Here is a 16,063-nt window from a genome sequence, read left to right on the forward strand (position 1 = left end):
CTAACCTCTTTCTTGTCTTCCTCATCCTACCCTTCCCCCACTCACCTTCTCCTAGTCCTTCTTTCTAATATGGTGTTATTAGAGGTTGAAGGTTGACCAGATGCCAGGATATGCATCTATTTTGGGGTGGGGGAGTGGGCTGGTCAGTTTTCCCAGCAAGAAGTCCTAGATTTTGCTTGAGGAGTATAAGCCAGAAATGCTTTGGGAAGGCAAATAAGGGTAGGAAGTGATGAGAGGGGAGAGGGAGGATACCTCATCTTTTAACATTACAACTTTCACTTTAATTCCCTTATTTTCTCTACATTGCTTCTGTTCCCATCCCTGCATTTGGTTCCCATCCCATACTCCTGGTACCTAGTGCCCCATTCCTAAGCCTTTCAAGGGTTCTGCCATGGTTTCCCCACCCTTCCCCCACCCTCACTTAAACTGCAGCTTTCTCTAGTTAATTAGATAACAGTCATCTGTCTCTAGCTTCCAAAATTTTGTTGATATCTCTTATCTGCTGAAGTCTCTGTATTCTTTATCCTTGTGAAATTCAGCTTCCTTTGTTCCTTTACTTTCATCATGGTTGGGTTTGGAAGAGGGCAGAAGTAAATGCAAATATGCACTCTTCTATGAGTTTTTTAGATTAAAATTTAAATTAAATTGTTTGAAAATATCATTAGAATCATGATGGCATTTTATTTTTTCCATCATAAGAATGTTTCACAATGCCTATAACTTGTCTCTGATGAAAGTTTTCCACGTTTTTTGCAGTGCTTCATAAACTATATAATTTTTTAATCTTTGTAGTATTTATTAGTATGTACTTGAAATAAATTTCCTAGTAAGAATAAAATAACAGGTTCCTAGGGAAAAACTATATTGTCAATAAATTCATTGGGCACCCTGTACTTAGCCTTTCATAAATTCCCATTGGACCTTGTATGATTACATTAGTCTTTCATGTACATTTCAGCATCTCTATAGCCTAGTGGTCACTAACATTTCTCAGTGCTTTGAGGATCATTATAGATGATATTATAGCCACCTGGTACTGAATATTTCTATAGTCCTTTGTCTGGAGCTCTGAAGTAAATTTGCTTTATTTCTCTTCCCTCAGCTTGGCATTCTCAGGACTCTGACCTTTTGGAGGAAGAAGACGATATGACCAGGTCTCTTGTACGTTTTAAGCATTTATTTGTTTCCTGTATTATTTTACAATGCAGTAGTAGTGGGTTACCTTAACATACCAGTATATTGGAAAAAAACTAAATTGATGAAAATTAAGGTGAGGAAAAATACAGATGGAAGATCAGAACCAGGTAAAATTTGGGATATGGCTATACAGAAACAGGCCCATACAAAGTTATTAAAGTTGAGTTCAATTTGAATATGAGTGGGAGAAACAAAAGCAAACTGTGACACAAAGTTTATTCCATAATTTGCACTGTTTATTAGGAAAAAGCTATTAAGGAAGGAAGGAAAGAGAAAGCTTTTCATTGGCACCATCATTCTTATACTTTTTTTTTTTTTAATTTTTTTTTTTTAATGTTCATTTATTTTTGAGACAGAGAGACACAGAGCATGAATGGGGGAGGGGCAGAGAGAGAGGGACACACAGAATCGGAAGCAGGCTCCAGGCTCTGAGCCATCAGCCCAGAGCCTGACGCGGGGCTCGAACTCATGAACGGTGAGATCGTGACCTGAGCTGAAGTCGGACGCTCAACCGACTGAGCCACCCAGGCGCCCCTCTTATACTTTTAAGCTTAGATTTTTTCAAAGTCTGTCCTCGCCAAAGATTAAAAACTAAAATTATCTGGAAGAGTAAATAGAACACATCTTTAAAATGATCCTACATATATATTTTCTTCAGTTGAGATTATTACAAATTGAGCTAAAACATACTAACATTCTATGGAAAAATCTTCTAGTTCTCTTATCTATAGCTTTCCACATTTTTTTTTTTATTATTGACTCAGAGGATGCAGTATTCTTTGTCTTCTTGCAAAATGACTTGTTCTCCTTTGCTCTTAATTCTTTTTGTTTCCAATTCTAGAATCCCTGACACCTCTGTGGTTTAAATATTATCCACTTCGCTACCTCTTTTTCTCAGCTTATACTTTCCATCCTGAGACACACAAACACACTTCTTTTGGATGTGTGATCATGTCGTTCATGCAGTTATTTCTCCTGTTGGCAGAGTGCTTCCCTAGGCCTGTGGAGACTTAGGTTCAAATCTTGGCCCAGCAACTTACTAAGTGCATATTATGGGCAGGTTTCTTAATCTCTTTGGCTTTAATTGTTTATAAATGGGAATTATAATAATACTTATCCCATAGGAATATTGAGAGGGTTCAATGCATATAGTAAGTGCTCCATAAATGATAAGTATTGTTAATAATTGTTAGCTGTAGAAGTCCTTCCCACCTGAAAAGGCCTTGGGATATGTTGGCTGTATTCATTGATTGCCTTTTTAGTTTGACATATGAAACCAATGAGATAAAAGAGAATATGCCTGGTTTGGGTTCATACAATTAATCCTTCTCTTTGGTAAAACCCTTAAACACTGTAATAAGGCAAACAGCTTATTTTTGCCTTTATAAAAGGGAACAGCTTTTGTAATGCCGCATAAATATACTAACAATTCTTAAAAACCAATAATTAAGAAAACAGAAAACATCATGAAGAACATAAAGAGGCAGTTGGAAGAAATGAAGGTAGCCAGTAAATATTTTAAAATATTAATGTCAAAAAGAAAAAGACTGTTCAGATTTGCAGTTACATTTTTTAGGCGTATTTTGAAGTGGTGGGTAATGACCATCTTTTATAAGAAGATTCCAAATAATTAGTTCACACATTCATTTTGTCTATGTAGTAGAAATCTGGAGATCAAGCCGTTGTGGTCTGCAAGTGGGATACTCGTAGCTATCAAAAAATTCATAATAGCTCTTGTCAGATATGAAAGCCAAATGTTTTGGACTATCAAATAGAAATATACTGCCTCTGTTCCTGGGCTTGCAGTCCCAAATTCATTCTACAATACGGATATAAATCTAGTCCATGGCAATTTTTATTTATGTGTGAATAGACTACAGCTAGAAAAGCAGCTAGAAAAATTTTTCTATGACAATAATAGCTTTATTATGTGCCAGGTGTATTATGCTATAGACTTTACATAGCTTATTTCATGTAATCATTATCAGAAGCTTGTAAAGTAGATATTATTATTTTAGTTTTTACCAAGGAAGGAAGTAAAGCACAAAGGTTAAGAAGTTGGCATAACTTCATGTATGACATGTATATTAAAGCCAGAATTCAAACCATACAACCTGACTCTAGGACCACACCATGATACTGTACAGATTGAAGCCCACTCATGAATGAAGGAATGCAATTGACTGTTCATATTATTTGTTCATTTTATATTAGTCTTTTTTCTACTTGATTTTAGGGAATTTTAAGAATGCCTGTTTTAGCATTAAGATTTATATAGATACCTTTGCCTAATCTATCACTTTTATGTTGTTTTGTATCTTTTGTTGTATAGACACTTTAAATTTGGATAGTTGCATTTAGCATATTATAAATATGGGCCATATACAATAAGAATTCAGTCAATATACAGCATCAGTATTTAATAGTCCTTTCTTTCATGAATTGCCAATGTTGGTCTTTTCTAAGATAGCTTTTTTTTTTTTTTAAGTTTATTTATTTTGAGAGACAGTGCATGCAAGCAGGGGAGGGGCAGAGAGAGAAAGAGGGAGAGAGAGAATTCCAAGCAGTCTCTGTGGTGTCAGCACAGAGCCCGACATGGGGCTCAATCCCATGAACTGTAAGATCATGACCTGAAATGAAATCAAGAGTTGGATGCTCAACCAACTGAGCCACCTAAGCACCCCATTCTAAGAAAGCTTTCATAATGTTAGGTTATAGAGATAGTCTGTTTTCAAAAGAGAACAGACCATTTTTGCATGTAGACCAGTTGTTCCAACACCATTGTTAAATAGATATTTCCTTTGTGATGCCACCTTTATCGTGTACATGCTTAATTGTTTCTAGGCTCTTTATTCTCTTTCTTTATTCTATTTGTCTACATCTATACCAGTACTATACTTCTGTGTGTGGGTGTGTTTACATTGTTTTAATTACCATAATTTTAAAATAACCCTGTTACATAGGCAAGGATTTCCCCATCTCCCACCACACACCACACGTATGTTGTTCATAGTCTTTTAGAAATTTCTTAGCTACTTTGGAACCCCTGTGGTTCCACTTGAATTTTATTTATTTTTTTTTTTTAAGTTTTTTTTTAATGTTTTATTTATTTTTGAAAGAGAGAGAGAGCAAGTGGGGGACGAACAGAGACGGGACAGAGGACCAGAAGCAGGCTCCATGCTGACAGCACAGAGCCCAATCTGCGGCTCAAACCCATAAACCCCCATGCTACCACATTTATTTACTATAATTCTATATGCCTAGTCATGTAAAAAGAGAAAAAAAATGTGAGATACAAATTGGGAAGGTGTGTGCAAAATTATGATATCTGGATGATACAGTTATGGACGTGGGCAGCTGAAGAGAAATAATAGAACTCAATCTCATATGGACACAAAATTAATTTATATAAAACCAATAGCATTCTATATATAAATCACAACCAACTCAAAAATAAAATGGAAGAGGGGCACGTAGGTGGCTCAATCAGTTAAGCATCTGACTTGGTTTCAGCTCAGGTCATGATCTCACAGTTTGTGAGTCTGAGCTCTGCATCAGGCTCTATGCTGACAGCCTGGATCCTGCTTGGGATTCTCTTTCTCTCTCTCTCTCTCTCTCTCTCAATAAATAAAATAAATAAACTAAAAATAAATAAAATGGAAGATAGTAAAAGTAGAAAAAAAACCGTAAGGAAAAAAATATGGGAGAAAAAAACTTAAAATATTAATGTGGCCTAAAAGAGGATTTCAATACATTTTTAAAGCATATGTTTTGGATAAGATCCATCAGTATTAAACCAATTTAATTTTAAATTAATCTTTAGACTTAGTAAAGATTCTAAATATTTTTCTTAGAATAAGGCAAGTCTATTCAAACTGAATCTAGAATATATTTGAAAAGTAAGGATATAAAATAGCCAAGAAGAAATATGAAAAAATGTTGTGTGTCATGCTCTAAGTTCTTAACGGAATATTTAATATTTGTGTAATCTTTTTTAAATTTTTTTTTTTAACATTTATTTTTGAGATACAGAAAGAGGCAGAGCATGAGCAGGGGAGGGGCAGAGAGAGACAGGGAGACACAGAATCTGAAGCAGGCTTCAGGCTCTGAGCTGTCAGCACAGAGCCCGATGCGGGGCTTGAACCCACAAACTGCGAGATCGTGACCTGAGTTGAAGTCAGATGCTTAACCAACTGAGCCACCCAGGCGCCCTGTTCTGTAATCTTTTTAAAGTTTATTTATTGGGGCACCTGGATGGCTCAGTTGGTTGGGCGTTAAAACAATAAGCATTAAAAAAATATAACTAATCAATTAATTAAAGTTTATTTACTTTGAGAGAGAGAGAGAGAGTGAGCACGAGGTGGGGAGAGCAGAGAGAGGGAGAGAAAGAGAATCCCAAGAAGTATCCATGCTGTCAGTGCATAGCCCAACTTGGGACTTGAACTCACAAACCACGAGATCATGACCTGAGCCAAAATCAAGAGTCGCACGCTTGACTGACTGAGCCACCCCGGTATCCCTAATATTTGTGTAACTTTAGGAAAAAATAATTTTTTAGAAAAAGTTGCCAGCATCATATATACTACAGAAGTGACATGCAATTGCCTTTATGCCTTTATTGTAAACTTTGTCATTTTTTAAAAAGATTTGTCCGGGGCGCCTGGGTGGCTCAGTCAGTTAAGCGTCCGACTTCAGCTCAGGTCACGATCTCACGGTCTGGTCCGTGAGTTCGAGCCCCGCCTCGGGCTCTGGAAGAGCCTGGAGCCTGCTTCCGATTCTGTGTCTCCCTCTCTCTCTGCCCCTCCCCCATTCATGCTCTGTCTCTCTCTGTCTCAAAAATAAATAAACATTAAAAAAAAAAAAAAAAAACTTTAAAAAGATTTGTCCTATTAAGTATCTTAAAAATGGAGAGGAAAGTGCTATGGTACCAGCAAGAACTTTGGAGATGTTAAATCTTGTTCCCAGGGCTATGGGGATACCCATCTTTTTTTTTTTGACAGGAAAAGGAATAAAACTTAATGACACAAACTTTGTGGGATTTTTTTGTTTGTTTTTGTTTTGTTTTTTGAGGGAGAGAGAGTCTGAGAGAGAGAGTCAGGGAGGGGCAGAGGGACAGGAACAGAGAATCTTAAGCAGGCTCCACACTGGGCTCTATCTCACTGCTGTGAGATCATGACCTGAGCCGAAATCAAGAGTCAGACGCTTAACCAGACTAAACCACCCAGGTGTCCCATGACACAAACTTTGAATTTATGTTTTTTAAGGTTCAATCTCTTTGTTCCTTGCTACTAATATGGCATTTTTAACATATATATGTAGAGAGAGTTAACATCTTAGGAAAGTAGACTATTTTAAAGCACTGACTCATCTTTTTATACAGTCAGAAATTAACCCATATTTATTTCAAGGTCTTTTGTTACTTGTTTTATATGTTTTGTCAGGAGTGTGATCTTCATTTGTTTTTTTTCCTCTGTGAGATTTATGCTCATTTACTAGATTTAGTGGAAAAGATGTTTTGATGCTAATTTATTAGAACTCATGAAAAATGCATTTTCTCTTTTGTTGTTTTTTCTTATCTTTGTTATACTTTATATTCCTTAGGGATTATATATTCCTAAAACATTTATTGAATGATTACTGGGTCCCATGCTTAGTTCTGAGTGCTTCTCATTTTTTGTCTCCTTTAGTTCTTACGTCAGCCTGTTGAGGAAAATGACACTTTACAGATGAGGCAACTGAGACTCAAATTTGGCTATTGTTGAGGTCACACAATTAGTAAATTTTGAAGCCAGTAAATTTTGATGTCAGACTCTACAGCCTCACTGTTAACCAGGAAAAATGTCTAAATCGAGCTCTACTTTGAGCGCCTAGTACTTTGAAAATTTTTTCCAGTTAGGTATGTGTTAATTAGATATCTATTCTGCTTTTCTGCTTCTGTTATCATGCTTGGCATCTGTAGGTTGACTGTGTGGGTTTGGGGCTCTGCTTTGGGATGCAGGTCAACTGGTCTTGCCAGATCACTAAAGTACATGAACGAAGTCAAGTGAAGAGCTTGCCCCAGGAAACTGCTGCCCTTTCTCCTGAATGAATACATGAGGAGCAGACTTGAGGCTACCCAACAGCTCAAGTCGAGGCTATGAATTGTCTTTTCACTTTCTTGATGATGGCCTTGAAAGCACAAAATTTTTATATTTATCTAATGTCCATTTTTTCCCCCTTTTGTTGCTTATGCTTTTGGTGTCATATCTAAAAATCCATTGCCTAATTCAAGATTACAATTAACACCCATTAACATTGTCATAATATCTCTATTTTTATTTCAGCTCCTTTAATTCTTTTTCATTTGTGCCTTTGGTTTTACTTTGTATCGTGTATACAATACATTGAGTATAGCGTTTAGATTAAATCTTCATTCTCCATCTCCATATTTGTCATCATCTTACAAAATTGAGTATAGTTTTTAGATTAGATCCATTCTCCATCCTCCATATTTGTCATCCTCTTTCAACATTTTCATCTCTTTGTTATTTTACTTTGCATCCTAGGAGAGCTTCTTAGTTCTCATGTCCATGGTCACATTGACAGCTCTGTCCTTTATACCCTCCAATATCTATTAAAAAATATTTTTCATCTCCTGGGTATTTTAATTCTGTAGTTGAATCTCTGTTATGTTGGCATTCCTTGATCTTGGAATTTCCTTTTTCATCTCATCCCTGTTTTACGTTTCAGCCAGATCTCTCCTTCAGCATAGAGCTTCCATCCTCTCTCCAAACACACCTCCATGTATTCACCAACCTGGAAGCTCCTACACCTATGTTTTCTTCTAAAAATTGTATAGTTTTAACTCTTAGCTTTAGGTCTTTGATTCACTTGGAGTTAATTTTTGTACCTGGTATGAGGTAGGGATTCAACTTCACTGTTTTGCATTTAGATAATCTGGTTGCTCCAGCACACGTGTTGAAAAGACTATTCTTTTCCCCAGTGAATTGTCTTGGCACCTTTGCCTAAAATCACTAAAATGTGAGGGTTCATTTCTGAAATCTCTGCTTTATTCACATTGATCTCATATGTCTATACTTATGCTAGTACCGTAACTGTCTTGATTATTGTAGCTTTGTATTATGTTTGAAATTGGGAAGTGTTGAGTCCTCCAGGTTTGTTTTTTTTTTCTTTTTCATGATTGTTTTGACTGTTCTGTGTCCCTTGCATTTTTATAAGAATTTTATTAGGATCACCTTCGCCATTTCTGTAAAAAAAAAAAAAAAAAAAAAAAAAAAAAAAAAGGCAACTGGTATTTTGATAGGTACTCCATTGAATTTGTAGATCAGTTTGAGGTGTATTGTCATCTAATATTGTTTTACAATCCGTGCACATGGGGTGTTTTTCTTTTTTTTAGGTCTTTAAAATGTCTTTCAATAATATTTTATAATTTTCAGAATGTAAGTTTGACAAGTATTTGTAAAATTTGTCCTTAAGTATTTTATTCTTTTTGATGCTATTGTAAATGGGATTGTTTTCTTAATTTTATTTTTTGTTTATTTATTATTTTGAGACAAAGGGAGAGAGTGCAAGCACATGAGCAGTGGAGGGGCAGAGAGAGAGAGAGAGAGAGAGGGAAAGAGAGGGAGAGAGGGAGAATCCCAAGCAGGCTCCCCACTGTCAGCATGAATTCCAGTACGGGACTCGAAATGACAAAGCATGAAATCACAACCTGAGCCGAGATCAAGAGTCAGACGCTTAATTGACTGGACCACTCAGATGCCCCTTTATTTCATTTTTGGATGTTCTCTACAAGTGTCTAGAAATACAGGTGAGGTTTTTGTGTTGATCCTATATCCTGCAAACTTGCTGAGGTTGTTTATTAGTTCTAATAGAATTGTAGTGGATTCCTTAGATTTTCTATATACAAAGTTATGCCATGTGAAAATAGTTTTATTTTTTCCTGTCTAATCTGGATGCCTTTTATTTCATTTTCTTGCCTGATTACTCTAAAACATTCATCACAGGGGCGCCTGGGTGGCTCAGTCGGTTAAGCGTCCAACTTCGGCTCAGGTCATGATCTCGCGGTTCATGAGTTTAAGCCCTGCGTCGGGCTCTGTGCTGACAGCTCAGAGCCTGGAGCCTGTTTCAGATTCTGTGTCTCCCTCTCTCTCTCTGACCCTACCCATTCATGCTCTGTCTCTCTCTGTCTCAAAAATAAATAAACGTTAAAAAAAAATTTTTTAAAAATAAATAAATAAAACATTCATCACAATGTTGAATAAAAGTGTACATCCTTGTCTTGCTCCTGACCTTAACAGGAAAGCATTTAGTCTATCACCATTTATTATGTTAACTGTAGATTTTCTGTAGATGCTTTATATAGCATTGAGGAAGTTTCCCTTTTTTGCTAGTTTGTTGAGTGTTTTTATCATGAAAAGATGTTGGAGGTTTGTTTTTTTTTTTTTAATGTTTATTTATTTTTGAGAGAGAGAGCACAAGCAGGGGAGGAGCAGAGAGAGAGAGAGAGAGAGAGAGAGCGACAGAATCTGAAGCAGACTCCTGGCTCTGAACTATCAGCACAGAGCCCAATGCAGGACTCAAACCCACGAACTATGAGATAGTGACCTGAGACGAAGTCCGACGCTCAATGGACTGAGCCACCCTAGTGCCCCCAAATTTTGGGTTTTGTTAAGTGCTTTTTCTGCATCTGTTGCGATGATCATGTGGGTTTTGTTCTTTATTCCGTTGATACCATGTATTTCATTAATTGACTTTCAGGTGTTAAACCAATATTACGTTCCTGGAATAAATCCTTCATAATCATTTTTACATATTTTTGTCTGTTTTTTTAAAAAAAATTATGTTTATTTATTTTTGAGAGAGAGAGAGAGCATGAGTAGGAAGGGACAGAGAGAGAGGGAGACAGAGAGTCCGAAGCAGGCTCCAGGCTTTGAGCTGTCAGCACAAAGCCCGATGTAGGGCTCAAACCCACGAACTGTGAGATCATGACCTGAGCCAAAGTCGGACACTTAACTGACTGAGCCACCCAGTCACCTGTATTTGTTTTTAAAGAGCAGTTTTTGGTTCATAGCAAAGTTGTAAGTATAGAGATTTCCCATATACTCCTTGTCCCCATGCATGCACAACCTGCATGACAGAATATTATCAATATTCTCCACCAGAATGGTTGGTACATTTATTACAATTTGTGGACCTATATTCCCCAAACCTATAGTTTACATTGGGGTTCACTCTTGATTTTGTGCAGTTGATGGAATTAGACAGGTTTATAATGGCATGTACTCATCATTATAGTATCATACAGAGTATTTTCACTGACTTAAAAATCCTCTGTTTTCTATTCATTGCTCCTCTCTCCTCCACCAACTGCTGGCAATCAATGATCTTTTTACTGTCTCCATAGTAGTTTTGCCTGTTTCAGAACATCATATAGTTAGAATCATACAGTATATAGCCTTTTCAGATCAGCTTCCTTCACTTAGTAATATGCATTATAAGGTTCCTCCCTGTCTTTTCATGGCTTGATAGCTCATTTCTTTTTAGTGCTGAATGATATTCCATTATCTGAATATACCACTGTTTATTTATCCATTCACCTACTAAAGGACATTTTGGTTTCTTTTAAGTTTGGTAATTCTGAATAAAGCTGCTATAAACATCTGTGTTCCCGGGGCGCCTAGGTGGCTCAGTTGGTTAAGCATCCAACTCTTGATCTTAGCTCAGGTCTGACAGTGTCTACCCTTTTTTTTTTTATTATTGTTTAATCCATTTACTACTAATGTTAACACTAAAATTGTTGGTTCTATGTTTTCTATGTTCGTGTCTTTTTTGTTTCTCCCTTACTGCTTATTTTTTCCCTTAAGTAAATGTTTTCTACTATAAAATTTTAACTTTTTAAATTATTTTTGACTATATTTTTCTCTGTGCTTGTTCTAGGGCCTATCATATACATTTTAACTTACAAGAATGTTCTTCAAGTTTATGCTAAATTCCAGTAAGGGGCGCCTGGGTGGCGCAGTCGGTTAAGCGTCCGACTTCAGCCAGGTCACGATCTCGCGGTCCGTGAGTTCGAGCCCCGCGTCAGGCTCTGGGCTGATGGCTCGGAGCCTGGAGCCTGTTTCCGATTCTGTGTCTCCCTCTCTCTCTGCCCGTCCCCCGTTCATGCTCTGTCTCTCTCTGTCCCAAAAATAAAAAAAATTAAAAAAAAAAAAAAAAAAAAAACGTTGAAAAAAAATAAATTCCAGTAAGATATAGAGACATTACTCTAGCTCTATTCTCTCTTCTGTTTTTTGGACTATTATTGTTACGTGTATTACATCCATGTTACAAACCCAATGCATTTCATATTATATCTTTTTTTTAATGTTTATTTATTTTAAGAGAAAGAGAGTGAGCAGGGTAGGGGCAGAGAGAGAGAGAATCCCAAGTCCACGCTGTCATGCTGTCAGCACAGAGCCTGACACAGAACTCGATACCATGAACTGTGAGATCATGACCTGAGCTGAAATCAAGAGTTGGATCCCACCCAGGTGTCCCATTCTAGTTTTCATCATTTGTTCATATGGGTTGGAGTTCCCAACGGGTGTCATTTGCCTTACTCCAGTATAACTTTGCTTTCAAGATTTTCTCTTTGTCTCTGGCCTTCAGCATTTTTGCTATGATTTATCTGGATGTGTGTGTGTATGTGTATGTTTTTACTTGGAGCTCATTTAGTTTCTTGGATTCATAGATTATTTTTCATCAAATTTGGATAGTGTTCAGCTATTTCTTGGCATGTTTTTTAATACCTTTATCTTTTTCTTGTCCTTTTAGTACTTTTAACATGTGTATATTGGTATACTTGATGTATATATTTGATAGTGTACTTGATGTCCCACATTTCTCTGAGGTTCTGTTTGTTTTTCTTCTTACTTTCTCCTGTTTGGTCCTCAGATTGTGTAATCTTGTTTTAGTCTACAAGTTCGCTAATTCTTCATTTTGCCAATTCAGATCTTCTAAGCTTGTCTAGTGAATTTCTCACTTTGGTTATTGTACTTTTTAATTTCAGAATTTGGCTCCTTTTATAACTCTGTCTCTTTATTCATCTGTTTCTGATGAGACATTCTCACTGTACTATCCTTCTTTTTTTTTAAGTTTTTGTTTTAATCACCTGGTGCTCATCATGACAAGTGCACTCCTTAATTCCCATCACCCATTTTACCCATCCTCTACCTACCTTTCCTCTGGTAACCATCAGTTTGTTCTCTATAGTTAAGAGTCTATTTCTTGGTTTGCACTCTCTCTCTTTGTTTTTTCTCTTTGCTCATTTTATTCCTTAAATTCCACATATGACTGAGATCATATGGTATTTGTCTTTCTCTGACTGAATTATCTCACTTAGCATTATACTTTCTAGACCATCCATGTTATGGCAAGATTTCATTCTTTTTTATAACTGAATTACATTCCAGCATATATATATACATATGCATATATATATACATATGCATATATATTTTTATATATGCATATGTATATATATATGCACACATGTATATATGCATGCGTATGTGTGTGTGTATACATGCTGCCATGTCTTGGCTATCATAAACAATGCTGCAATAAACATAGGGGTGCATGTATCTTTTTGTTTTTTGTTTTGTTTGTTTGTTTGTTTGTTTGTTTGTTTTTAAGTAGGCTTCACACCCAGTGCAGAGACCAGTGCGGGGCTGAAACTCATGACCCTGAGATCAAGACCTGAGCTGAGATCAAGACTCAAATGCTTAACTGACTAAGCCACTCAGGTGCCCCAGAGGTGCATGTATTCCTTTGAATTAGTATTTTTGTGTTCTTTGGGTAAATACCCAATTGTGCAATTGCTGGATTGTAGGACAGTTTGATTTTTAACTTTTTGAGGAACTTCCATACTGTTTTCCAGAGTGGCCACACCAGTTTGCATTCCCACTAATAGTGTAAGAGGGTTCTCCTATCTCTACATCCTCACCAACACCAGTGGTTTCTTGTGTTGTTGATTTTAGCCATTTTGACAAGTGTGTGGTGATCTTTCTTTGTAGTCTTTTTATTGTAGTCTCCTGCCCATTTTTTAATTGGATTATTTGGTTTTGGGGTATTGAGTTTTATGTTTTTTATATATTTTATATACTAACCCTTTAACAGATATGTCATTTGCAAATATATTTTCACATTCCATGGGTTGCCTTTTAGTTCTGTTGATAGTTTCCTTTGCTGTACAGAAGCTTTTTATGTGGCTGTAGTCCCAATACTTTTATTTTTACTTTTTTTTTTTGGAGGTGTAGGTGAATTTTTCTTGGGCAGTTGTCAACTTAAACAGCAACAAATGAAAATTGAAGGAAACTTCTTGTTGTCACAGCTAGACAAGTCCTCCATCATATATGATAAGGGAGGCATTTCAATTTGTGACCCCGAGCACAGAAATGCCAAATACTAATCTAATACTAATACTTCTGGATTGTCTAATCTAATACTTCTGGATTCCTTCCGAAAACAAGTACATTAAGAGCGTGGAAAAGTTGCTTACTGAAAGGAAACCCCTGAAGGAGAGTAAGGGAGGGAAAGTAGAAATTAAGAAGTTATGTAGAACACTTTTAAAATGTAATGAACTACATTTTCTTTTTTTTTTTTTTTAAGTATATTTCTTTTGAGAGAGACAGAGACAGTAAGAGTGGGAGAGGAGCAGAGAGAGGGAGAAAAAGAACCTCAGGCAGGCTCTGCACTGTCAGTTCAGAGCCTGATGTAGGGCTCAAATTCACGATCCATGAGATCATTACCTGGGTGGAAACCAAGAATCAGATGCTTAACTGACTGAGCCACCCAGGTGCCCAAGCATCTTCATATCTTCATAGTAATATAAAACACAGTCACTTGCAGAACTGGTTCAGATTACTTAAATACCAAATACATTTTTAGTCCTCTACATAAGTGTTTGAATGTTATCAATGTTTATATTAAATGAACCTATTAATACTTTTCTACAGCAGTAACTGCACAGCAAGAACACCAAGACAAACACAATCAAGGAATGGAGTTTTCCCAAAGCTGCAGTTTGAAAAGATGATAAACAGTTGATTCCATACACATGAATGGGTTTCTTTGCTGTAGGAAATCCAAATAGAATAAGGAATGGAGATGAGTAAAAAGGTTTCTTGTAGGGAAGAAGGATGACACCTTATATGCTTTTAGTTTTCTGCCCCTTCTGCCATATCACATTCTTCTACTACACTGTCTGATGTCCTTAAGGTTAGGTTGTCTCTATTAACATGCCTCAACTGCATGATGAGGGTGTTGTCTCTGTATGAATCTTCATTCAGTGTATCAAGTTCTGCAGTGTCCTCAAGCGGTTTTAGCCAGTGTGCAGGAAAGGTCTGGGTTAGTAAATATCTCATAGTAAAATACAGAAAAGTTAAGAGCCAGCCCGAGGTGGATTGGGTATAGACTGCATCTCTTTCTTGCTTATTTCAAAAGCCTCTTGGTAAGCTCCTTGGGAATTATCGATCATTTGTTTTCAATAAACACCATATGCAACTTCAGCAAGGTACCTGAAGTAATCTCCCTTCATTTTCTGATAGAAGACCTTACTTTTTATAATTAGTAGCATAGGCTGTTAAATAGTTATCCAACAATTCTAGCACCATGGTGCAGATGGACCTCAGTTTAGACTCCACTTTCTCCCAGTAGTCCTTAATCAGCTGCAACTTCTGGTCTGAGGTGTCAGTTTTCTGGTCATTGCTCCAGATGACCCTCCACATGGACCTGCAGCCCTGACCATGTTCTCATAGGACACTGAGAGCAGGTTGTGTTCCTTGTTGCACAGTTCAGCACCCTGCTCAGTCATGGCCTTCATGCAGATGGCTATGTCACTGTAGTGTTTGGCCTGCCCAGCCCAGCTTCACCTTCTGGATGATTTACAACTTCTCCATGGGGGCCAGGAGAGGAGAGTGAGGGCAAGTACCAACAAGATCAACAGGAGGTATGGGGAGGGCCTTCATATCTCCACCACTGGGGCACAAGTCTATTTTTGTTTTTGTTTCCTTTGCCTCAGGGACCTGTAGAGAAAAAAATTGCTACAGCTGATAACCAGAGAAATTAGTGCCTGTGCTGTCTTTTAAGATTTTATGTTTTCAGGTCTCCCATTTAGATCTTTAATCCATTCTTTTTTTTTTTTTAACGTTTTATTTATTTTTGAGAGAGAGAGAGAGAGAGAGAGAGAAAGCTAAGGAGGGGCACAGAGAGAGGGAGACACAGAATCTGAAGCAGGCTCCAGGATCTGAGCTGTCAGCACAGAGCCTGACGTGGGACTCGAACTCACGAACCATGAGATCGTGACCTGAGCTGAAGCCAGACACTTAACTGACTGAGCCACCCAGGTGCCCAATCTTTAATCCATTCTGAATTTATTTTTCTACATAATGTAAAAAACTGTTCCACTTTCGTTCTTTTGATGTTGCTGTCCAGTTTTCCCAGCACCATTCATTGAGGAGACTATCTTTTTCCCATTGGATATTCTTTCCTGCTTTGTCACCAAGATTAATTGACCATATAAATGTAGGTTTTTTTCTAGATTTTCTATTCCGTTCTATTGACCTATGCCTGTTTTTGTGCCATAGCATATTGTTTTGACTTCTATAGCTTTGTAATATAACTTGAAGGCTGGAATTGTAATACCTCCAGCTTTTCTTCTCTTTTTTCTTTGTTTTTAATTTTTTTTAAATTTTTTAAAGTGTATTCAGTTAGAGAGAGCGTGTGTGCAAGTGGGGGAGGGGCAGAGAGAGAAGGGTAGAGAGAATCCCAAGCAGGCTCCACACCCTCAGCTCAAAGCCTGACATGGGGCTTGAACCCACAGACC

At 37.1% G+C, this 16,063-nt stretch overlaps 1 protein-coding gene and 1 pseudogene across 16 annotated transcripts in view; one reads left to right on the forward strand and one right to left on the reverse strand.

Moving 5' to 3' along the window:
* The window catches only part of ZNF568 (zinc finger protein 568), an 84,194-nt gene that overhangs the window by 5,557 nt on the left and 62,574 nt on the right, over positions 1-16,063 (forward strand). For 12 of the 16 annotated variants that reach the window (XM_019422998.2, XM_019423003.2, XM_053906344.1 and 9 more), the window contains one exon: positions 1,103-1,161. The exons of 1 other annotated variant lie outside the window; for it this stretch is intronic. In XM_019422998.2, the coding sequence (XP_019278543.1) occupies positions 1,103-1,161 (59 nt within the window). Of the gene's footprint in view, positions 1-1,102; positions 1,162-8,749; positions 9,008-16,063 lie in introns of all 16 variants that reach the window. 3 more of the 16 variants (XM_053906347.1, XM_019423004.2, XM_053906346.1) reach the window with 2 other exon arrangements.
* LOC109251477 (14-3-3 protein theta-like) lies at positions 14,049-15,260 on the reverse strand (annotated as a pseudogene).

This window comes from Panthera pardus, unplaced genomic scaffold (genome assembly GCF_024362965.1).
Source record: "Panthera pardus isolate Hobbes unplaced genomic scaffold, ASM2436296v1 HiC_scaffold_18, whole genome shotgun sequence".
NCBI classification, from domain to species: Eukaryota; Metazoa; Chordata; class Mammalia; order Carnivora; family Felidae; genus Panthera; species Panthera pardus.